Here is a 23,837-nt window from a genome sequence, read left to right as displayed (position 1 = left end):
GTTATAACACAGAAGCTAGGATTTAACAAATGAGTATGACTGCTGAATCATTATATTAATTTTTTTTTAGTCTCCAGTGTCTTGGAGCAGTCAGAAGGAAAAACCTAAAATTGTGGAACTGCAACTGATATCAAACTCTAATCTGTTCTATAACTAATTGTTGCACTGTGCTCTGAAATTTATTGCTTATTTGTATATATGTTATTTTTCACAATTAAAAAAAATTATTATAAAAAAATCCAGAATAGAAATTTTAGCCCCATGGTGAAATCCATTTTATCTTATTTTAAAGAGAAAATTTCTTCCTATTCTATTTATGGAGACATGCATATAAAAAAGCAAGCAAACAATGTTCCTAATTCCTAGTATGTCCAAACAAGAGGCAAAAACCAAGATGTTAGTGGATGTTACTCTTCTTTCCCTCAGGGCAGATATGAAAAGGGTTGTATTTTAATTTGTTAAGCTGCCAGAGTGCAATATACCAGAACCAGAATGGCTTTTAAAAAGGAGGATTTATTAAGTTGCAAGTTTACAGCTCTAAGGGCTGTGAGAATGTCCACACTAAGGCATCCAAAGAAAGACACCTTGAATCAAGAAAGGCTGTTGGGTCCAGATCACCTCTGTCAGCTGAGGAGGGCACATGGTGACATCTGCTAACTTTTTCTCCTCATTTTATAAGGTTGCCCCAGGAGTGTTTTCCTTCTGCATCTCCGAAGTTCTCTGGCTCTGTCACCTCTGTTGACTCTGAAGCTTTTTCCAAAATGTTTCCTCTCAAAGGGCTCCAGTAAGTGACCCCACATTGAACGGTGGAGACACATTTCAATGGAGACCATCTAATCAAAAGGTCCCACCCACAACTGAGTGGGTCACATCTCCATGGAAACAATCAAAGAGATCCCACCCAATAATATTGAATGAGGATTAAAGAGCATGGCTTCTCTGGGGTATATGACAATTTCAAACTGGGACAGGTTGTCACAGAGATTTAGTCTATCTTGCATAATTTATGAGAGACCCCTATTATATGCCAGGAATTATATAAGGATTTTCTTGTGGCTCCCCTAGAAATGATCCTCAAATCTACAAATGCATTCTTGACCCTAACATCTAACTCTTAAATTTCCCATTGCCTGTTGAAAAGTTCCACTTGAATGTCCTATCCACCAAGCATCTCAACTCTAATAACCTCAACTTTGTTTATCTTTCAAAATGTTTTTGGGTTAGGATTAGCCACAAGAAGTGTTTGGAAGGCAGAAATGAAACGGCAGCCATTACACTCTGAAGATGTCAGGCACTGCTGCAGCTCCTGCACGCTGTTGCTCATGTGGGGTCTCACTTTGGTAGGGGGCAGTCCAAGTCTGAGACTCCTTGAGCAACTGCTGGATCTCCTGCTTCAGGGTCTCAGACCTGAGCCCGCTGCATGTGCAGTACCATCGCTTCTACAAGAACCCACAGGCATATGAGTCCCTGAGCCTGCAGGTGGTGAGAGACAGATGCACAGCCTAATTTGTCCTTGTGTGATTCAATTTGTCTTAGTGGGTCCTGCTCACCCCCAGTTCATGTCCAGCTATCTTTGCTGACCGTAGGTCCTACTGTTTTACAGCAATTACAGGCCCAACCTCAGACACGGAGGCCATAACCTAGCTCTCACTATTGCATAAGCCTATCCCTGTAATAAACTTCTAATTCTACATCACTCATAGCAATTATGCGTCTCCGGACAAATGCTGACACAGACGGTGATATTGGAAGTAATTTCAGAACAGAACCTTAAGAATGGGTTCTCTGAATTGGTTCTCAATTAGGTCTCTGATCTGATTGGATTTCAAAGCCAACGATAAAGGCAACACCAGTTGTCCATGACTGATTAGCAGAATCATTTCTTAAATTATCATCTGTCGACACCTGTAGTCAATTGCCTAAAGAAGGCAAGGCTTTAGGTGACCAAGTAGATGCTTCCATAGAATATTTTAGTGAAAATAAGGAGTGTAATGGGATTGGTTGGTTACTTCTAAATATGGTGGATAACTGGAAGAAAGAAAAGGATAAGGTTGGGGCTTTAAGTTCCCAGCTCAAGATCAGATAAAGGACCAGGTTATGACTGCCATAAGAGAAACCCTCATCTCCTATAGCTGCAGGGCTGCAATTCCTAAAAGCCAAACCCCAAATCTAATCCTTAATTACAATGCAAATTGGATTCCCAATCTTGCAGGGTTTCATCTTAAAGTTAGGCATAGACTGGGCATGTGTGGAACCCTGAAAATTGGGATGGGGACATATGGACAGATTCTATGATGCTGGGGGTCTTAAACCCCTGAATTCTGCCAATCCTCCTTTGCCGGTAGCCTTTCCTCCCTGGTTAACACCTTCTGCTGCTTCTGACCCCATTACAGCAGGTCCCAGAAGTTAAGGCAAAACATATGCGAGATGTGCAGGGCTTACATTGACAGAGTCCCCGGGAACATGTATGGGGCTGAAGCCTAAGGATGTTGGCTGGGTGCCTCCGACATGGCCCCAAGGATCTCTGCTTCCCGATATTCACCCTTGTGTGAGCCCCTCCTACATTGTACCAGGATTGGGTAACCAGTAGAACACAGTGGAAGTGATATTATGTCACTTCTGAGATTAGGTTATGAAGGACGCTGCAATTTGTCTTTGCTGCTCTCTCTTTCCTTGAATTTCTCACTAGGGGAAGCCCTGTGCCCAGCAGCCCTGTGGATTGGGCCCTGTGATCTGGAGCTGAAGCATTCAGCCAACAGCAGAGTCAGTGTGCTTAGAAGCAGCTGCTCCAGCTCCAGGCTAGTGTTCAGAGATTGCAGTTCCAGCCAACAGCTTGACGACAAACTCATGAGGGACACCAAGCCAGAACCACCCACTGAGCCACGTTAGATTCCTGACCCTTGGAAAATGTCAGGTAATGTTTGCTGTTTAATCAGCCCCCAAAATGGGCCACACTGTGGTAGTTAGGTTCAGGTGTCAACTTGGCCAGGTGAAGGTTCCTAGTTCTATTGCTGTGGACATGTGGAGCCACATGAGCCAATGGCATGTGAACCTCATCTGTTGCTGATTCCACCTGCAGTCGGCTAGGAGGTGTGCCTGCTGCAATGAATGACGTTTGACTTAATTGGCTGGTGCTTAAATGAGAGAGCTCAAGTAGCACAGCCCAAGCAGCTCAGCATACCTCATCTCAGCCCTCACAGCTCAGCCCAGGCCTTTGTAGAATGCAGAAAGGAATCACCCCGGGAAAAGTTGTTGGAACCCAGAGGCCTGGAGAGAAGGCCAGCAGAGATCGCCCTGTGCCTTCCCACGTAAGAAAGAACCTCAGTTGAAAGTTAGCTGCCTTTTCTCTGAAGAACTATATGTTAACTAAATAAATCCCCTTTTATCGAAAGCCAATCCATCTCTGGTGCATTGCATTCCAGCAGCTAGCAAACTAGAACACACACCAAAGGAGAGTATATTTCTAGCCAATATGCGGCAGAATGTACAACCTAACAGACCTCACAAAAACCTCACCAAAAAGGGGTGAGTTGATGGGAAAAGAAATTTTAAAAGATCAACACATTGCCAGCCCAGGCTGTAGAGAGGACTCATAGCCAGATAGGGTGGCCAGTGCTCCCTAGCCCTAAAGAAGCCAAGTTTCACAATAATACAACATTTTAGAAAAGTTTTGTACATAAGCTATTCAAGATTTCTCTAGCACTGAGTTGTACAAAGCTCACTGAAATGGCACTTTTAGGGATAGCAGCTTCAGACCTCACAGAGGGTGATGAGATGAGCTTCCTATGGCTAAATCGATGACAAAACATAATCTTCTTTCCTTTTGTGTCTTTTTAAAGGAGGCAGGAGGGTAAGTGGTCACCCCAACAGAAAGGGCACATGATCCGTTCTGTGAGAGGTTGAAAGGGGGGTGGGTAGATAAAGGATGGGACAAAGATTTGGTCTCAGACATCTCACTATGTTAATTTGGTCATTTCTGATGAGAAAAATACAAAATAAAGAATAAACTGGCCCTAAGATACTTTAAAACTGAAAATGTGATGAACACTTTTTAAAAATTTATTTATTAATTAAAAAAATCAACAAATGAAATAAAAATTAACAGATAATCAGTAATTCACAATATCATCACTTAGTTGCCTATTCATCATTTCTTAGAACATTCGCATCCATTCAGAAAAAGAAATAAAAAGACAATAGAAAAAGAAATAAAATGAAAACAGAAAAAAAAATTATACCTACCGTACCCTTTACCCCTCGCTTTCACTGATCACTAGCATTTCAAACTAAATTTATTTTAACACTTTGAACACTTTTTTTTTTTGCTTACTCTTCCTGGAATTGCCTTTCTGGTTTGGCTGGTGCTTTGTATGGATCAGTGGGGTCTGCTATGGTGAAGCCTTTCTCTGAGCTGGGTTCTGCTTTGCTCCTAATACACAGGCCCATTCCTCTTTCCCACCTCTATGGAGAGGACAGTGTACATTAAGCTGTAAAGTGACCTTCCAAAAGTGAGAAAGGGATTAGATTGTTGCTTCAGAACTGTGGAATTATTTGGAATGTTTTGCAAATGGTTTCTACAACAACAACAAAAAAGGGGTAACAACAATGTGTGCACATCACAACCTGCTTTTAAAGACACTTGCTTTGTGCTCCGGTTCCCTTAAAAGTTGTTTCCAAAGCAGTTCACTCCTAGCGCAGCTGGACTCTCTGGGGAGAGGTGGAGACGCAGGAAGGCAGCCGAGGGGGTGTGGGGAGTGGGTGAGGGATATACAAGAACAGAAAGCAGCCTTCCAGTTAGAGATCAGTGCTCAGTTTAAAGGTCAGCTTCGCGCAGGCTGGCCTCAGGTGGAGTCAGGGTCAAAGGAAGGAGCAGCAGCAGGGCGGGAGTGGAATGTTCTAGATTTCATTCAGGTCAAGCAGAGGCTGGTCCAGCATCCTCTGGGTCCAGAGGCGCTGCTTTTTGGTGCATTTCCATTTACCTTCCAAATCGTCAAACTCTCTTTCCCAGCTTGGCTATGGACCTCTCATCAACTTAGCCGGGGACTCTGCCTCGCTAAGTTTATCAGTAAACATCTTTATCTCTTTGTCTCTGTCTTCTTTTTGAAAGTGCTTTTCTCCAGCAGCTCTGGGACACATCAGGTGGTGGCCTATCCACCACTCTGATCTGCTCCACAATGGTGCCCTGCCAGCTCACTCCTCTGGGTATTCCAAGTCCCCTGCAATAATCGCTAATTTCCAAGCTACCTCCTCCTACTTTCAACCTACCTCTTCTGCCATGTGCTTAGCTACTTGGAGCTGGATTTCCTGGAGTCCCATCTTTTCTGGCCCAATGTTCAACAACCTTCATTCTTCTCTCATTCCGCCAGCTTCTGCAGGGCAGTGACCAGGCGCTCTCAAGACTGTCCAGCTCCTCTTCAACCAGCTGGATCCACCAGTTCAAAGAGGCCACCTCCACCCAGCCGCTTCCGGGGCCCGCCTTCTCCCTCCACTTCCTGATGCAGGCGCTGGGCTCTCTCATGGCGTCATCCACCTGGAGCTGCAGGGCCTGGACCTTGGGCTTGGCCACTTCCATATTGGCGCTCCTGGGCCGGGGGCCTGGCCGCTCCTGCTCATGCTCCTCCTCTGCATGGGCAGACCTTCCCGTCACCCGGACTGAGGTCGCAGCCGCTTCTCCAACATGGGACTGCTTTAATCAGAAAAAAATGCCTCAAAGCTGGGGGCAGGGGGTGAGGCGGTGCGGGGAGAGACAGAAGGAAAAGGAAAAACCTTCAGGGGCTCCCTCTGTCTACTTGATATGGTCAACTTCCTCAGCCCGGTATGGGAAGTCCTAAAAACAATCAGTGCACTTTTTAGAAATTAGCTGCCACTACTTCCTGAATTCTTCCTCTGACTTTCTCTGTTCCTTGAGCAAGTAAATTGACTTCTTCCTTTCTGCATACACATTTGCTAAACGTTCAGATCCTACCTGCAGGTCATATCCGGGATCAAGCAGCTGCCACTTCCATGGATACGTGACAGAAGTCCCACACTTATTTAGTGGTGGAGGCCATTTCAAAAGCAGTCTGTCACACTTGTGCAAATGAGCTCTTTCAAGGTCAGGAGCACAAGCCCGATGCTCTTTCTAAGAGCCTGTTGGTAAGTAAATAAAAATTTGACCTGTGCCTTCTTAAACCTACTGTTGGCCTTACTCAAGGACTCTATGCCGACAGGTACCCCAGTTGCAGTATTTTAAATGGTATTCTAAATTTTTGATGCAGATTTAAAGAGAGAGTTTTAAAACCTTGCCTGAGTGATAATAGTGAATTTTTTACACCCCACCTTTTTTAGATTTTTAGGCATTATCTCACCGAGTCCACACAAACTGCATGTAGGGTCAGCGATGTAACTTGTGGGGCTCAGTGCAAATTGAAAAATGTGAAGTTCCTGGTTCATAAACCGTTAAGAATTTCGAAACAGTGAGAGCAGATCATCAGACCATGTGTGGAGCCTATGTGACTATACAGGGTGTAAGCCCATGACGGGTCCTGTCACCACCTTACATTTAAGAAATAGGTTTATAGAGATCAAGTAAATTCCCAAGTACTTTACCTGCCACAGAGCCAGAATTCTAACAGAGTTTTGACCCCTACTAACTCACTTCCAGCTGTACTAGGCCCCTTCCAGTGAACTGAAACTAATGAAGATTTTCTACATTTTTTAAAAACACACAAAGCCTGCTGCTAGTCACTTTCATTCCAGTTCACCCCACACGTTGAATGAATGAATGTGTTAGTCTACGTAAAGAAGCAGCAGTCTGGTCTACCTTAAGAGCCCTTGTCGCACATTTCCTTTTAAAATATTCTCCCGTAGTCCGACGGAAAATGCAGACATGCTTATGTGTAATGTCAATTACTGCAACTTAAAAATACTGTAATAGCAGAAGTTGTGGCACAAAACGGTGCTATTGTGTTCGAAACGCAACATTTGAATTATACACATCGAGCATTAGTCCTATCTTTAATGACTACTGCATACTAGGGCACACTTAAATAGAAAGAACCGAGGCCCAGGCGTCAAGGAGAGATGCCTGAAGGTGAAGTGACAAAGGAAGGGTCACGGGCACGAGTCCAATACCAGAGACAGCCCAGGCCGCGCACCTGCGCAGAACGAATCCTCCTACGCAGAAGCCGGCCGGAAGGGCGGGGCGGACGTGGGGCGGGGCTAGGGTTGCTAGGAGGATGCGATGACGCCACGGCCTCGAACCTCTTCTCGGCCAATGGGCGCCGCCTGCAGGTAATGACGCGCCGCGTGCGTCTGACTGACGGCGCGCGAAGGGCACGGGAGTGCGAGCCGGGACGACATTCGGCCTCTGAGTCGCAGCCTTTCCGAGGGAGCGGTCGGTGTTCGCCATCTTAGGAGTGAGTGGGACCGGCCTTCCCCCCGGGGGTGCGGGGAGCGGAGCCACTGGGGCGCTGCTGCGGTGGCTCTGGGCCCGCTCGGGCGAGGCCTGCCTTGGGAAGGACGCCGTGACCTCCCCAAGGGCGCGGAGACGGGAGGAAGGCAGGCCCGGGTCGGGTCCCGGGCGGGTGGCTGGGCCGCCCCGACGCCCGGGCGCCTGCCTCACCGCCGCCCCCTCTTCCCTAGGAGGATGTTCGCGTCCGTGGCGCATCTGGCGCGCGCCAACCCGTTTCACGCGCCTCACCTGCAGCTGGTGCACGATGGCCTCGCGGGCCCCCGCAGCGGCCCCACCGGGCCCCCGGGCCCGCCCCGCCGCTCGCGCAGCCTGGCCGCGGCCGCCGTGGAAGGTGAGGGCGGATGCTGCCCGGACGCGGTTGCCGTGCCTTACGGCCTGCCCTGCCCTCGGACCTGGGGGACGCGGAAGGACGGGGTAGCCCCGGCACGTCGGCCGCTCCCGCGCGAGCTGTCGGGTCCTTCGCCCTCCGCAAGGGCGTGGAAGGGCCTAGGCCGGAGCCCCGCGGTGACCTCCACGGCCTCGCGGCGGTGAGGACGGCCAGGCGGTGACCGCTCGTTATCTCCGCCGGGAGCCGGCGCGGTCAGCGGACCGCCGGGCGAAGCCGCCTAGCAGCTGACCCCCCGTAATCCAAACTGTATTCTCTGTTGTTTGACTTGGGTTTAATTTTCTTCTTAAAAATACCCCCTCTCCTGTAAGTGCGCTGCAAGCCCGGAATTAGTTGACGCGGGTGCGTGAGATTCCTGGTTCTCCAGAGTTTCGATGCGGGGCGGCGACCTCGAGTCCCGCACGGGCTGCGGGAGGAGGTGAAATCGGTAGGCAGCTCCTGGCGTCACTGCCTGGGGGTTAGGGAGAGTGGGCCCAGCTTTTACGTAACCGTTTTAAACCCCGGAGAGGGAGGAAAACCTGACAGTCAAATCGTAGAAGTCGTGAGAATGGTATCTAGAGAGGGTCTGTAAAATCTGAAGCTTTTTGTTTTGTTTTGTTTTTATCTTCGTGAGTTTCTGTTTTTAGTTTGGGTAAATAATCCTTACCTATCATTCTGACCTTCACTGTGAAACCATAAAACCTCACTTGGTCTGGGGGATTACTATAGTGTATATTTGACTGCAGAAATTTATGTTTTATGCTGTAGGAATTCATTTATGTGGTGATAGTGTTGGTAAGTGCTCAGTTTGAAGTTGTTTGCCGTCTTTTACATGTTGGGGTGCTCATTCTTGCTTTGATTTTTATTTCATTGTGAAGGCCGTTAATGTTGATAACGTTTTAAAAACACCATCATGGGTAACTAAGTAACAGCTAGTATCTTACAGATACAGAATATTTGTAATCCTAAAATGATTTGGGCAACACATTTCCCCTTATTCACACGAGATGGAGAATCACCTTTGACTTGTTGGTAAAGGACGACGAAGATGTTCAGCTGTGATGGTTCTGTTTCACAGGGAAACCTAGTTTTCCCGTGGCCTAGTTATCTCTGAAGAAAATCTTACTTGATTTTTTTTTCTTTTTTTAACTCAAACAGAGCAGTATAGCTGTGACTATGGATCTGGCAGATTCTTTATCCTTTGTGGACTTGGAGGAATTATTAGCTGTGGCACAACACATACAGCATTGGTTCCTCTAGATCTGGTTAAATGCAGAATGCAGGTTTGTTTTGCATGCTGGACTAGAGCATATTGTTGACGCATGGCTGTTAAATCAGATGTAATCATCTACTAACAAGCTGTGTGGAAACCTAACTGTCCAGGAGGTAAGTTGATGACCAGTAACATAAGTTTTATATTAAAATGCATGGTGTGTCTTGTCTTTACTACAGAATACAGTTGTGAATATGGCTCCATGAAGTTTTATGCACTGTGTGGCTTTGGTGGGGTCTTAAGTTGTGGTCTGACACACACTGCTGTCGTTCCTCTGGATTTAGTGAAATGCCGAATGCAGGTTTGTATTAAGATGACATCAGAAATTTAGTATCTTTCATATGTGACTTAATTCCAAAAATCTTAAAAGGGCCCCAGAAAATGAGAAGAATTTGGAGACATCATGAATGCTGTGAACTCTAGTGAGAAATCAAACCCGAATTTCATTTATAGTTCTTGTGATCTTTAATTAATTCTGCCTCTTCTAAGTCAGGGCAGATTGTTCTCTCAGGCTTTGGCTGTAAAGTGATTTTTTCTGCCTGTCTTATTTCTGTCCAGAATTTCTCCAATGCCTTTTGGTTATTAATGCTCCAAATAGAGTCATCTTAAAGTCAGTTACGTGGCAGGGTGGGTGATCAGTCTTCATTATGTGAAGTCACTAAATGTGTCTTATCTTAAAGGCAGAGAACACTAGGTAGATTTTTTAAATGCTCTTGAACTCTTGTGTGAAAATTTTATGGATATAATCACTTGTATAGTCATTGAGACAAAAATAATCAAACATCAAAAATTTATTTGTCCCAAACAGGATTAGAAGTCTGCTTACCTAAAAGAAAGGAAGGTGAAATATTAGGAGGGAGAGGAAGGTGATGTATACCAGCCCTTCTAGTACTGGCAGAAATAGTGAGATAAGATTTTTTTCCTTTAGTTAATAGATTGGATATGAACTATGCCTTTGCTAAAACTTAAGTAAATTTTATTTCATATCTCTTAAATGAATTTAGTTTCTTAAGTCAATATACCCATTCTCATTGTGTTACTGTATCTCCTTGTATTTAGTTGAGGTGTCTTAAATTCAGAACATTTTATAGCATAATACACTTACTGAGCAAGCATTTATGAGGAATAGATAATAGGCTGCAGTTTTTAAAACTAAAGTGGTAAAAAGACTTGGATGGTGAGAAATCTCTGATAAGTCATTTTATTGTGTGTATTTGTAGAATTTTACCCTCTTAAGTATGACTCAAAGAAAACTAGATATTAATATAAGAAAATAAACTTTTTACAGAGAGTATCATAGATCTTATATGAATGTCATGTAGTAATCATGTAATTAATTACCTTTTGTGATCTCAAATTTATTTTAGAACCAAAAGGAGAAAAAGAATAGTATAAATTACTAGAGAATTAAATATTTTTGAGAGGTGTTTTAACCCATTTTTTTTTCCTTGTTTTAAATAAAGGTAGACCCACAAAAGTACAGAGGCATATTTAATGGATTCTCCGTTACACTTAAAGAGGATGGTTTTCGTGGTTTGGCTAAAGGTTGGGCTCCGACTTTCATTGGCTACTCTATGCAAGGGCTTTGCAAGTTTGGCTTTTATGAAGTCTTCAAGGTCCTGTATAGTAACATGCTTGGAGAGGTATATAATTTAATTTGAAATTGAAATTCCTAAGTGTTAAATTTTAAATACCGAAAGCATATTAGATTTTGTCTTATCCACCTTGTTTAAGAATGTATTTCATTAAGTTTTAGTGCTCTTTTTATGATGACTATGATATATTATACTGCTTTCCAAATAAGAGTTTAATTTTTTTAAAGAGGTGGCATTCTTTTGTGTAGTTCCAATGCTAAGTACACTTGGCAACTAGATTTTCAAATAAATGTCCATGTTGTAGTGTAGTTAAGTATTTGGATATTGAGCTTATGAAAGAGTGCATGTATTTAGTCTCATACTATGTAAGTTTAAAACCTAATTGTTAAAACTGTCACCTATCGTTATAAAATTAGCTAGTGCAGTAATTTATGGTCCCACATTATGTTTTTCATTTTAGGAGAATGCCTATCTCTGGCGCACATCACTGTATTTGGCTGCCTCTGCCAGTGCTGAATTCTTTGCTGACATTGCTCTGGCTCCTATGGAAGCTGCTAAGGTTCGAATTCAAACTCAACCAGGTTATGCGAACACTTTGAGGGAAGTGGTTCCCAAAATGTATAAGGAAGAAGGCTTAATGGCGTAAGTAAACATTTGCCTGAACTTAGTCTAAAAATACTCATTTTTAGCAAACTTATATTTTTCTCTGTTGGCATTAAGCCCTCCGAACTTTTCTAACTATTAGGTTATTTAATGCCTGCTACATGGAATGTAAGCTGTACAGGAGCAGGGATTTTTATTTTGTTCACTTAGATTTCAAGCACCTAAACTGGATCTAGCTCATAATATGTGCTCAGTAGATATTGTATTTATGAAAGATATCCATGACCTAACTTGAGAAGATCTAGAGGTGGCTGTAAATCTTATTAAATATAGTTGGGGAAGTATGTACAATTTTCTTGATTTTTGGTTGTGTGTATTATGTCCTCTTAAAAGTTTATTAATTGCTTGAGCCCTGTATTAAGCTTTTTCTACACTAAAGAACATGTCAGTTTATAGATGACTTGATACCTAAAACCTGTGTTTGACTATAAATTATTAAGTTTAACTTTTTGGGGGGAGGGAGGTTGGTATTAGAATTCTTGTGATATATGTTCACAGTTGAGACTTTGTGTTAGGCCACAACATGCTTCCTTAGATCCACCTTTGTGGATGCCAATCTTGAACTGAGTTCTGCTGGGGAACTTTTTGTTTCTTGTAGTTCCAGTCAAAGAAGCATCCAGCAACTTTTTTGGTTGTATAGTCAAAGGTGCTTGAGTCATTGGCATGTGAGATAAATATACCTGCATGTTAGTCTTAGGTTCTGATAGAAATGACGTGCAGTTATGCTGCCATTTTTTACTATCAGGACTTGACTTGTGTGCAGACACTTCTCTTTAGTGTTGATGGAAATCTCTTGTTAGATGAATATATGCAGCTATCTGTAATGAAGTCTCCTAATTTCATAGGTTCTACAAGGGGGTTGCTCCTCTCTGGATGAGACAGATACCATACACCATGATGAAGTTTGCCTGCTTTGAACGTACTGTTGAAGCACTGTACAAGTTTGTGGTTCCCAAGCCCCGAAGTGAATGTTCAAAGCCAGAGCAGCTCGTTGTAACATTTGTGGCAGGTTACATAGGTATGAATTTAGAACGTACTTGTCTGTGAAATCTAATACAAATAATCATTTCTATTATTGGCCTCTCTTGTGGGAAAAAATCTAAAATATCCCAAAGAAGTTTTATTTTCCCATAACATTTTATTTGTGTATCATTGTAACTTAACTAACCCCGGATTGGATCTTTTTTTATTTTTCTTTGCCTCAGCTGGAGTCTTCTGTGCCATTGTTTCTCATCCTGCTGATTCTGTGGTATCTGTGTTGAATAAAGAGAAAGGTAGCAGTGCTTCTCAGGTTCTCCAGAGACTTGGATTTAAAGGTAGGTAGAGTATTTCAGGGAGTCTCTAAAGAAAGAGCAACACTTTGGGGCATATTGTATATTTCATTCATATTTCATCTTTCAACTAGGTGTATGGAAGGGACTTTTTGCTCGTATTATCATGATTGGCACTTTGACTGCACTACAGTGGTTCATCTATGACTCCGTGAAGGTCTACTTCAGGCTCCCTCGTCCTCCTCCCCCTGAGATGCCAGAGTCTCTGAAGAAGAAGCTTGGGTTAACTCAGTAGATAGAACAGAGCAAATGTGGACTGAATCTGCTTGTTCTGATCAGTGTTGAGGAAAGTGCAAAAGGAAGGAACTTTTATATATTTGACAAAGTAGGGAATTGTCTATTCCTGATATAATTACTGTAGTCCCCTTGCCTAAGGCAAGAGTTTCAAATTTATTGTTCCAATAAACCCAACTGTTCATGAATTGTCTGACTTGATAATTATTTAAAAAACTGATTTTTAAAGAGTTAACCTTAAGTTAGAAAGAATGAAGTGTAAGTTGAAACCTTAAGGAAGAAATGGAAACTAACCACCGTGGGTTGAATATTCTGATCCCTGTACATAAATTACCATGTCTCAAATTTTGCCATGCAAGAGTTCCTAGATTTTTAGGAAATATACTCTAAATTTTAAAAAACATGATTTAAGTGTAATTAAATTTTTGAAATATAAATATTTGTGGTTTTATTGATAAGTAAACTTCTTTCTGAAATATATATGTATTTAATCCTAATGATTTTGCTATTCATTTAAGAAAAGAGTACCGAAGACGTTCTTAAAATGATAGTTTTTAAAAGGACCAGAACAAATAATGTGATAAGTGACATGTGCATGCCTCAGAAATCAGTATTCTGGCATATTTTGACATCTAAGATTTGATCATAGGTTTAAGCCCAAACTTAAAAATTAAGCCACTATATTTGTGGTTAGTTCCTTTTAATTTTGGTTGAGAAATAGGAAACAGTCTGACTACATTTTACCTGGAGGGCATAGACAGGATTGAGAATAATGCATAGGTAAAGCCTACAGCTGGGGCCCAAGGTTTTGGGGCAGGAAATGTTCTCGTTACAAACCTATACTTCAATATTTAGAAGTCAGATGTATCCGTTGCATGTTAAGTTCATCATCATCACCTGGCCTTGTTTAATGGTAAGCCTTGTTTTCACCTGTGCTACCCGGAGAAAGAAAGGGTTGTGAGCGTGAATTTGGTCTTCTGAACCCACACAAGTGGTGGCTATTTTAATTAGTAACATTATGGGTATTCGTTAGTTATTGCTGCCTAACTGATCGTCCAGGTCTTAAATGGCTTAAAACAATATGCATCTGTGGGTCAGGAACTCCATATACTGCCTCAGCTGGATGTTTCTGGTTCAGGTTCTCATGAAATTGCTGTCAGATTAGAGCTCTGGGGTCATCTCAAAGGCTTTTCACAACTCCATGTTTTCAAAATGTCACATGAAATGTAATCATGTATATTGATGTGGTACACCTCGGAAAACACCTGCCACAGCGGACTGGGGATCAGAAAATTCTATAGGGTATGCAGCAGCTTGTCCTTGCCATGAGATAGATTCCCACGGCCTGTTGTAGAGGCAGTAGGCTTTATTGGTCGATGCTGATGCGAGGGTGCCTGGTTTTGCTAAATTATGCATGCCTAATGACGTGACAAAATTGAATGGAAAGTGATGGTATGATAGCCCATGACAAACTCGAGTCTGTCCTGTAACTACTTGCTGAAGAGTGCTTTGAAAACTGCTTTTTTCTTTTTTTGCTTTGTATATGTTATACTATACAATTAAAGTTAAAAAAAAATGGAATGGAAAAGGAGTAACTAACTTAATCTCCATTGTGTAATAGCTTTAATAAAATGTTTTGACCATATTTTAAAATAAGCTTTAATATCTGTGGTAATATGTTGGGGGAGATGGAAGTGTCCACAATGTATGACATTTAGTGTCTGGCAGTCTTGCTGCTGCATTAGGTATACAGTATTATTTAATGTAGTGTAAGTCGTATAATCATTGTACACAATCTGTTCTTGTGTGTTAATAATTCTGAGATGAAAACCCACCAAATGTTAAAAATATTTTTAACATAATTCTTAACACGATTAAGAATCAAATTGATTTTAAAATAAGAGATCTAGTTCACTGTTACATGCTGTTTCCCTTAAATAGCAAAGGATAATGTAGATAATAATTCAGCTACTTCTGACACCTCTTACCTCAGATAATATTGAATCATTTTGTCTCTTCTACAAAGGCAGCCTTTGCCTTCACATCCTGGGAAGTGTTCATAGGAGTGTGAGATGTTAACCTCACCTTAGGTTTGCTTTATGAATCTCATGGTTATTAAATTGTGACTTGACAAGTTTCTAGGAAGCAACTATTCCAGTGTTTTCATGTGTGCTTTTATTAACAGAAGTGCCATACATGCAACAGTCACTTAATAAAGCCTTGCTCAGTTGAATGAAGGAGCCTTGGGGATATGTTCCTACACAAAACAGTTCCTACCTAATACTTTGAATAAGAATTAGACTGACAAGTTTGCTGTTTTTGGAGTGCAGTATATACAGTATTAGAAGATGGAGAATAATAGCTCTTGTAAGAGGCAGTATCTTTATTATTCTAAGAATCACAATCTCAATACCAGAAGTCTGTATCAACTAAGGTTAAAACTGTTAAATCATAAGTCATTAACATCTGAAAATAGGGAGTACCCAGCTTTTACTCGTGGATGAACAATTATTTACTGATTTTATTGACTGCTCAGCTGGTTAGACTCTAAATGATGTAAACAGGGAAAGTCCACAGAGGCTCAAAGGATGTCTTAGCCACTTCCTATAACATCTGTTATTGAAGTGATTAATTTCACATTGCTGCTAGGAAAGAGTCCAGGTTTCCTTCCCATTGCTCTGTGTTTGCCACAAGATCTACCTACTGTGAAGATAAAATGACCACGAGTCTAGTGACTAATGAGTTTTGGGGTTCCTGCGAGAATATTTTGCTCACCTTGACTACTAAAAAACTGATGGATTTGTGAATCATTTTTGGCACTAGTTCTAGTGCCTAGAACTAGCACAAAATAAGATGAGTGCCTTGTTTATTTGGCACTAATAGCAGCTGGAATATTTCTTTTAAATGAATTTCCAAATAGGTGAATTTTTAAGTGCTGAAAATTATCCCGTTAAACTTTTTTTTTTTTTTGCACGGGCAGGCACCAGGAATCGAATCTGGGTCTCTGGCACCCAGTTAAACATTTTTAATGTAATTTTTCTAAAATGCATTTTATATCATTGGGCAAAATGCATCGTGTCCTATTTAGGTATTATATTAAATGATTACGTGGGACATAGCTTATGCTTTATTTAGTATCATTAAGAAAAGCAAATACTGCACTAAAATGTACTGTAGTGATGTCCTCTCCATGGTGTGCAGAGCTCTTTACCTGTAAAGTAGAGCCCCATACTCTGCAACTTTCTGTTGTACTAGGTAATGGCTTTGCCCTTTATTGGGTGTGTATATGTGCCAGGCTATTTAGGTATATTAAACGCTAGTATTCAGAGCAGTCCTGTAAGGTAGATATCTTTTTTTACAGGTGGGACCTTAAGGTTAACAGGTATTAAATATCTGTTAATGTTATTTTTAACAGAAAAATATTAAACTGAGGCCAAAGAAATGTGATGGTAGAGCCAGGATTGGAGTACAGATACCTGTGAATTCAAACCCTCATGCTCTTTCCACTATGTTAAAACAGAAATGAATCAGTCTTCAGCAGACCTATCCTTTGCCACTGGTTTATGGTGAAAAATCCATAAAAAAGTCATAGTTTGGAATAAGAGAACTTAAAAAAATCCTAATCAATAATAATGTCTTATTCATATAACCCTTGCAATTTTACACTCCTACATTTTTACTAGTAATTTTGGAATGCCACTCTTACAGCAATGAAAAATTTTAAAATGCTTCAACTTAAATGTAGTAGGATTTATGTTGTACCATGGGATACTCACAAGATATTTGTAATACCCCCCCTTTTTTTTCATGAGCTAATTATATTTCTTGCAACCGAAACCCTACCTAAACCCCCTCTAGCAGACTGTAAATTTCGTGAGATCAGGGAACAGTTGTAACCAGGCTCTGTATCCCCTGAAGCAGCTACCCTAGTACTTTGCACGTATTAAGTGCTCCATAAATGTTTTGAACAAATGAATGAATCAATGAACCAACCAAGAGTAAAACTATCTGCTACCTGTCTGAAGGCAGAACCAAAGTCATGGAACCCACGAATGGACACAACTGTCTGGAATAGAGAGAGATACAAGGCATAACATCCAATTACTTCTAGGTGTACCTGAGTGTCTGGGTACTCAATAAGTGGAACAAAGCAGAGGTGAAATAACTAATTTAACGAAAAGCTACATCCCATAGCTTTCCTACAAAGGGAGAGACAGTGACCAAGTTAGGATAATAAATATTCAGTTTTCCAAATAAGATATGTATTTATATATATTCTGGCTAGTAGTTTAGGAAAGGTCAGCTAAGTCAGGGTATGTACCTAATTCTCCCATAGTAAAAAGCTCAAGGTTTAGAATGAGCCATTACTGATGTAAGAATTCATGAACTCTTCTTTTTAAGGTAATCAGCTCTGTGTATCTGAATACCCTTCATGCTCAGTATCTGAAGGTGGGACTAATGTGTTTGAGTTTTCTTGTTTTTTTGAGATTATATTGTACTTTATTTTTTACAACTTTATTGAGGAATAGTTGATGTGAAATAAACTGCGCACATTTAAACTGTACAATTTTATGAGCTTTGACATATGATACCAATATTCAATCAAGAGAATACAGATTTCCCTTACCCTCAAATTTTCCTTGCGCCTCTTTGTAATCTGATTTGCTTTCTCTCTCTAAAGATTTATTTGCATTTCTAGAATTTTTTATAATTGGAATTGCTAATGCTGTTTGAAATGTCAGAACTCCTTTCTCTAGTTGCATTGGCTGCTTCTGGTCACGTTATCACCACACAGTTGTGCTGCTCTAATGTTTGGCAAACCCTTTGCATGCGTGTTCCCAAGCCCTACTCTAGATACCACTTCTCTACTTCATTTTAGGTAATCCTCTCCCTTTCCCTGCTTCCTAAAGCTGTGAGGGGCCCAGGAAGGCTTATGTGATTCTCTTCCTGCAGCTCCCAGGGTTGTGCATTCCAGTTTCTCTTCTCTAGGGGAGTTGGATAATGAATGCTACATTCTTCAGCTGGAGCCCCAACCACACAAGCTGTATGTTCCTGACAACACTTGGATTTTGCTCCATCTCAATTTTCCCGTGCTAGTCTGGGAGACTCTGTACCTCCCTACTTGTATGAGTGTACGTGTTTGTGTGTGTGTATGTGTGTGTGCACATGAGAGTATGTTAGGGGGATAGATAAGCTTTTTAATTATATACAGTTGCAAGCATGTTTTAGCATATTTATTTTAGAAAATCAACTATTCTACCTCCTTTAAAAATTGTGTTTACTGTACAAAATAGAATCAAATACAAAATTGTATTTACCCCAGTGTCATTATTTCTAGCTTGTCAGTCTTTTTATAATATAATAGATGTCCCATTTTTTTTAAAGTTACTTCAGTCTGAGCTAGACAATTTAAACTAATCCATATCTGAAATATGTGTTATTTCATCTTTCATATCTTTAATCTCAGCTTGGATTATTGTTAAGTTAGATATTTTTTCATTTAAGAAAGCAATTTCTTTTTCTCTTTGTACTAAGTCAGTAACTAGTCGCCCAATGCGTAGTGTTAAATCATTTACCAATGGTTCCAAACGGGAAAAATCCTTCTTTAGATTATATACCTTTGGTTTGAGATCATTTGCAAAAGTCACTGTCTTCAGAACTTTAACTCTGTCACTTTCTAAGCTTAAAAATCTTTCTGTGTGCTTGTTGAAATCATCTGTTAGCTCAGACAGTGTCTTCTTAACTGAGTTAATTCTTAGGAAATTTTCAGATGCAGTCTTGCGGAGCATCGCTGTTCGGTCAATACTACTTGAAAGAAGATCACCTATGTTTTTTACTGTATTTTTTTCTACTTTTTCTAACTTATTTTCTAGTTCTTGCACAGTATCTGTCAATGATGTTACATCAGTTACTAAACCTGAAATACGTCGTATATCTGTTTTCACAGTTGTAATCGTGAGAGTGACATCTTTTGCCATGGAAGTTGTACTTTGGTCTACTTTTGTAACTTCTTGAGAAAGAGCTGTCAAATTGTTGTTCAATATATCCTGTTTTTCAGTTATCCTGTTCGATGAAGTTTTCACCTCATAAATTTCCTCCTGTAGATGCTTTAGATGAGTAATTATTTGCAAAGACTTCAATTGTTCCATGATAGCCTCTGACTTCTGACACTATAAGAAAATACAATACCACAATGATTAAACTGATTAAAAGCTTAACATTAAAAATTCATTTAAATTTAGTTACATGTTATTTTTAACTATAACTTTACTGCTTTTTTGGAACTTATATGGTAAAAGAATATTTCAAAAGTAAGAGTCTTCAGAAAAATTTAAGTATATTGCTGTGCTTGAAAGGATATATGTCCCCTAGAAAACCCTTGTTTAATCAAAATCCCATTTCGTAAAGGCAGAATAATCCCTATTCAATACTGTATGTTTGAATCTGTAATTAGATCATCTCCATGGAGATGTAACCCAATCAAGAGTGGTTGTTAAGATGGATTAGGGGAGATGTGTCTCCACCCATTTGGGTGGGTCTTGATAAGTTTCTGGAGTCCTATAAAAGAGGAAACATTTTGGAGAAGGAGATTCAGAGAGAGCAGAGCAGAATGACATAGCCACGAGAAGCAGAGTCCACCAGCCAGCAACCTGTGGAGATGAAGAAGGAATATGCCTCCCAGGGAGCTTCATGAAACAGGAAGCCAGGAGAAGCCAGCAGATGACACCATGCTTGTCATGTGCCTTTCCAGATGAGAGAGGAACCCTGATCGTGTCCACCATGTGCCTTTCCAGGTGAGAGAGAAACTCTGTGTTTGCCATGTGCCCTTCCACTTGAGAAAGAAACCCTGAACTTCATCAGCCTTCTTAAACCAAGGTATCTTTCCCTGGATGCCTTAGATTGGACATTTCTATAGACTTGCTTTAATTGGGACATTTTCTTGGCCTCAGAACTGTAAACTGCCAACTTATTAAATTCCGCTTTTTAAAAGCCATTCTGTTTCTCATATATTGCATTCCAGCAGCTAGCAAACTAGAACAATTGCTAATAAATAAGATGGAAAGTACTAAGGAAATATCGTAAAATGTTATTGGAAATTACACATTTCCCAGTTATTATTTTTGTACCATTGATCCTCTGTACAGTGGCAAAATGAGACTGTGATGTGTTGTTTTTTTATCCCCTTTCTTTAGAGAAGTTTTGGGTTTACAGAGCAATCAGGCATAAAATACAGGATTTCTATACACTATCCCACGAGTAACACCTTGCATTGGTGTGGAACATTTGTTACAACTGATGATAACACATTTTAATAGTTGTACTATTAATTAAAGCCCATGGTTTAACTGAGCGTTCACTGTTTGTATAATGCAGCTCCATGGATGTTTTTTAAAAATTTTATTCTGCTACCATATATACAATCTAACATTTCCCACCTTTTAATTATATTCAGATATATATTTCAATACTGTTAAATATGTTAACAATGTTGTGCTACCATCACCACCATCCATTACCAAAATATCTCCATCATTCTAAATAGAAAACCTGTACAATTTAAGCTTTAACTTCCTATTCCCTATCCTCACCCTGTTTACTGGTAACCTATATTCTAGACTCTGAGTCTATGAGTTTGTTTATTCTACTTGTTTCAAATCAGTGAGATCATACTATGTTTATCCTTTTGTATTTGGCTTGTTTCACTCAACAGACATCTTCAAAGTTCATCCATGTATCAGGACTTCATTCCTTTTTATAGCTGAATAATATTCCATTGTATGTATATACCACACTTTATTTATCCATTCATTGGTTGACAGGCATTAGGTTGCTTCCATCTTTTGCCAATTGTGAATTATGTTGCTATGAACACTGCTGTGCAAATATCTGTTGAGTCCTTGCTTTCAATTCTATTGGAGATATACCTACTAGTGGGATTGCTGGATCAGATGGTAATTCTATATTTAGCTTTCTGAGGCAGTGCCAAACTGTCTTCCACAAAGGCTGCACCATTTTACATTGCCACCAGCAATGAATGAGCGTTCCTATTTCTCTGCATCCTCTCCAACACTTATTTTTTTTAATAGCAGCCATTCTACTGGGTATGAAATATTATCTCAGGTTTTGATTTGCATTTCCCTGATGGCCAATGATATTGAGCATGTTTTCATGCACTTTCTGGCCATTTGTATGTCTTCTCTGGAGATGTCTGTTGAAGTCTCTTGCCCCCTTTTTAAATTGGGTTGTTTGCTTTTTTCTTGTTCAGTTGAAGGATTTCTTTATACATTTTGGATATTAAACATTTGTCAGATATGTGATTTTCAAATATTTTCTCCTATTGTGTAGGTTGTTGCTTTTCTTTCAAGATAAGGTCATTTGAGGCACAAAGATTTTAAATTTTGATGAGGTTCCATTTATCTACTTTTTCTTTTATTGTTTGTGCTTTTGGCCTAAAGACCAAGAAATCATTGCCTAAACTCAAGGTCCTGAAGATGCATCCCTTTGTTTTCTTCTAGAAGTTTGATAGTTACAGTTCTTATATTTAGGTCTTTGATCCATTTTTGAGTTGATTTTTGATTATGGTATGAGGTAGGGTCCTCCTTTTTGTGTATGTGCAAATGGATGATGTATTTTTATAGCTGCTGGAGAAAGGGAAAGGAAGCTACCTCTAGCTGAACTTTGGTACATTTGGAGAGTAAACAAAGCAACTCTTCTGAATCACAAACTTGTTTGTAGTGTTATAACAGGTGCCACAGGAAGGGATCAACGTCTAAGACTACCAATGTATGTGCTTTTAGGAATCATTTTCTGGGGTATCTAAGCATCTATGAGACCTTGGATAATTCAATTCAGCTAACTCTTAAGTTCCCAGTAGGCATGTCAAGTGTGAGCTCCATAAAGATGACTATAACTAGGGTATTACCCTCAATGTAGCTTAGTAGAGAAGACAGATATGTAACAACAAAAAAAAATCCTGCCAAGGCTCTGAAGTTCCATGATTCGAAATACATCTGGATGTCATGTTTCAATGCCATCTCTCCCATCCTCCAATACATTATCTACTGATATTTTCAAATTGTGCTCTTGGTTTAACATAGACGCATCAGCTGATGAACACTTTGAGCCATCCAACTACCTGCCAATATTTTCAGTTGTGACTTTTGTGTTGGTGGTGGTTTGTGTGTCGCAGTGTTGGGGAAGTTGAATAATTTACAGTAGTTTGAATATTTGAAATTTTATTGCATTTTGCTATCAGTTAATAAAATTGAAAGGGAAAGGAAAAAATCAAAGTGCTGATATTAATGATAAGATGGGCTGGTCTCATAAACTTAATACAAATTTGGAAATTAAAACAAAGATGGGAATTGATAGGTGAGAATATTATCTTCAATCAGAAGATTAATTTAAGACTGTATTATATACTTAACTATAAAGAAAAATAAATTAATGGACAAATGTAAAATGCTAGAAATACATTGCCAAAGACTATGCTATAAGACAGATACTTTGTGATTACTCTGGAAAAGAGAATCCCATTTATAATATGTAATATCATATTATAATAATATCATTTAACTTTCAGCTCATTTTCTAGGAAAGTACTATGTTTTAAAGTAGGAGATTGCTTACAGTTTTCTACTAATAACCACAAAGTTGGTTTACAACATTTACTGGGCATCTACTATATGCCAGTATGATCAAGAAGAGTCTCTGTCTTTAGGGAGTTAATGGTTTGGAAAATAGAATGTCAACAAACAGAGTATTTAAAACTCAGAAAAGAAAACCAGGAATAAAAAAAAAAGCAAGAATTCAAGGCCACAAAACATCTTCACAAAATCAGATACGTAGTTTAATCTAAAAACATTTTTTTTTCCAAAATTACTGTGTATTTCTTCAAAATACGTTTTTATTATGGATGATATGAATTACTTTTCTTAATTATATTTTCTGGCCTATTTAGCTAATCTTCTGAGCTTATTTTGGTTAACATAAATTGGCTTTATGTAATGCAAATAAAAATTTAATATGCTCAGAATCTTATTTTGATGGAGTTTTAAGAAAGAGCAGCTATATAGTTGCAAAAGAATTGCAATGAACTACTTAAATGGGGCAGTAGACCAGTTAATTTAATGTAACAACACCCCTGTCCAGCATATATGTTGGGTCTGAAAATATATTTTAGAGCTTTCTCAATAGACTGATGCTACATTTAGAGAAATTAGCTTATGAAAATGTTGCCGTGTGTATGATATTAAGGAGTACCCACAGAAAGGAAGGAAACCAAGTCTTGATTGCAAAACCAAGTTTTATTTTTAAGGGGAAAGTTTTGCAATAAAGTGTATTTGCTGAAAGAGACTCGCTAAAGGGAAAGGAGTACATTGCTTACTTTCATCTATTTCATTACTTGGTTATCATTTATCAATGTATCTACTCTAGTACAGTAAATGCAGCTCAATAGCATTACACAATTGAGACAACTCACTAAGAGCTTAGTTTATTCTTAGAAGGATAGTGTTTCCCTTGGTAGTTTATAAAAGCAATTTACTGTGAACTTCTATTGACCTTTACTAAAATATGAACTCAGTACAGTGTTGTAATAGTCTAAAAGTTGTATAGAATATAGTCTAAAATTGTACTGAATTATTTTAAAAAATTACTTAGGGCTTGGTTATGCTATCTGCCTAAATGGATAGAATAGCTAGAGTCTATCAGTAGCTTGAAAGATTTGGTTAGTAATCTGAATATTTTTCAAGTTCCTATCAGATATGCCAGGTATTAAGCTAGACGCTGTTCCGTAACGTTAAATATCGTCTGGATCTACAAGGGACATGGTTGAAGGGAATGATGTGCAGGTCCAGTCTACCTTCCAAAACTTTACTAAAGAATCTTGGAACTTTATTAAAGGACCTGGAAATTTTGTTCA

At 39.7% G+C, this 23,837-nt stretch overlaps 2 protein-coding genes and 1 non-coding gene across 5 annotated transcripts in view; 2 read left to right on the top strand and 1 right to left on the bottom strand.

Moving 5' to 3' along the window:
* Window positions 1-7,268: 7,268 nt before the first annotated feature.
* On the top strand, window positions 7,269-13,393 carry SLC25A3 (solute carrier family 25 member 3). 3 transcript variants are annotated; one of them, XM_077111657.1, is made up of 8 exons: window positions 7,269-7,397; window positions 7,624-7,784; window positions 9,270-9,391; window positions 10,554-10,733; window positions 11,146-11,327; window positions 12,194-12,366; window positions 12,554-12,664; window positions 12,754-13,393. In XM_077111657.1, exons 2-8 carry the CDS (start codon window positions 7,628-7,630, stop codon window positions 12,912-12,914), a joined length of 1,086 nt encoding a protein of 361 aa, XP_076967772.1. In that variant the 5' UTR covers window positions 7,269-7,397; window positions 7,624-7,627; the 3' UTR covers window positions 12,915-13,393. The 3 variants fall into 3 exon arrangements, with proteins under 3 accessions (XP_076967772.1, XP_076967771.1, XP_076967773.1); XM_077111656.1 differs by lacking the exon at window positions 9,270-9,391 and adding an exon at window positions 8,976-9,100; XM_077111658.1 differs by lacking the exons at window positions 7,269-7,397; window positions 7,624-7,784 and adding an exon at window positions 8,065-8,265.
* LOC143643060 (small nucleolar RNA SNORA53) lies at window positions 11,869-12,116 on the top strand. The gene has a single exon (XR_013156101.1). It is a non-coding gene; the product is annotated as a small nucleolar RNA SNORA53 (small nucleolar RNA).
* A 4,739-nt stretch (window positions 13,394-18,132) lies between the features above and the next one.
* IKBIP (IKBKB interacting protein) overlaps window positions 18,133-23,837 on the bottom strand; it is a 29,253-nt gene continuing 23,548 nt past the window's right edge. Inside the window, exon 3 of the mRNA XM_077111655.1 lies at window positions 18,133-19,083. Within this exon, the coding sequence (XP_076967770.1) occupies window positions 18,328-19,083 (756 nt within the window). The 3' untranslated portion in view covers window positions 18,133-18,327. The remainder of the gene's footprint in view (window positions 19,084-23,837) is intronic.

Source organism: Tamandua tetradactyla, chromosome 7, assembly GCF_023851605.1.
Source record: "Tamandua tetradactyla isolate mTamTet1 chromosome 7, mTamTet1.pri, whole genome shotgun sequence".
Taxonomy (NCBI): domain Eukaryota; kingdom Metazoa; phylum Chordata; class Mammalia; order Pilosa; family Myrmecophagidae; genus Tamandua; species Tamandua tetradactyla.
Note: the sequence above shows the minus strand (reverse complement) of the source record. Positions and strands in the feature narration are given on the sequence as shown.

Coding starts and splice junctions, on each gene's coding strand:
- SLC25A3 (XM_077111656.1), top strand. CDS start 7,628: ATGTTCGCGTCCGTGGCGCATCTGGCGCGCGCCAACCCGTTTCACGCG. Junction 9,101..10,553: donor TGGTTAAATGCAGAATGCAG/GTTTGTTTTGCA, acceptor TTTTAAATAAAG/GTAGACCCACAAAAGTACAG. Junction 11,328..12,193: donor AAGGAAGAAGGCTTAATGGC/GTAAGTAAACAT, acceptor CTAATTTCATAG/GTTCTACAAGGGGGTTGCTC.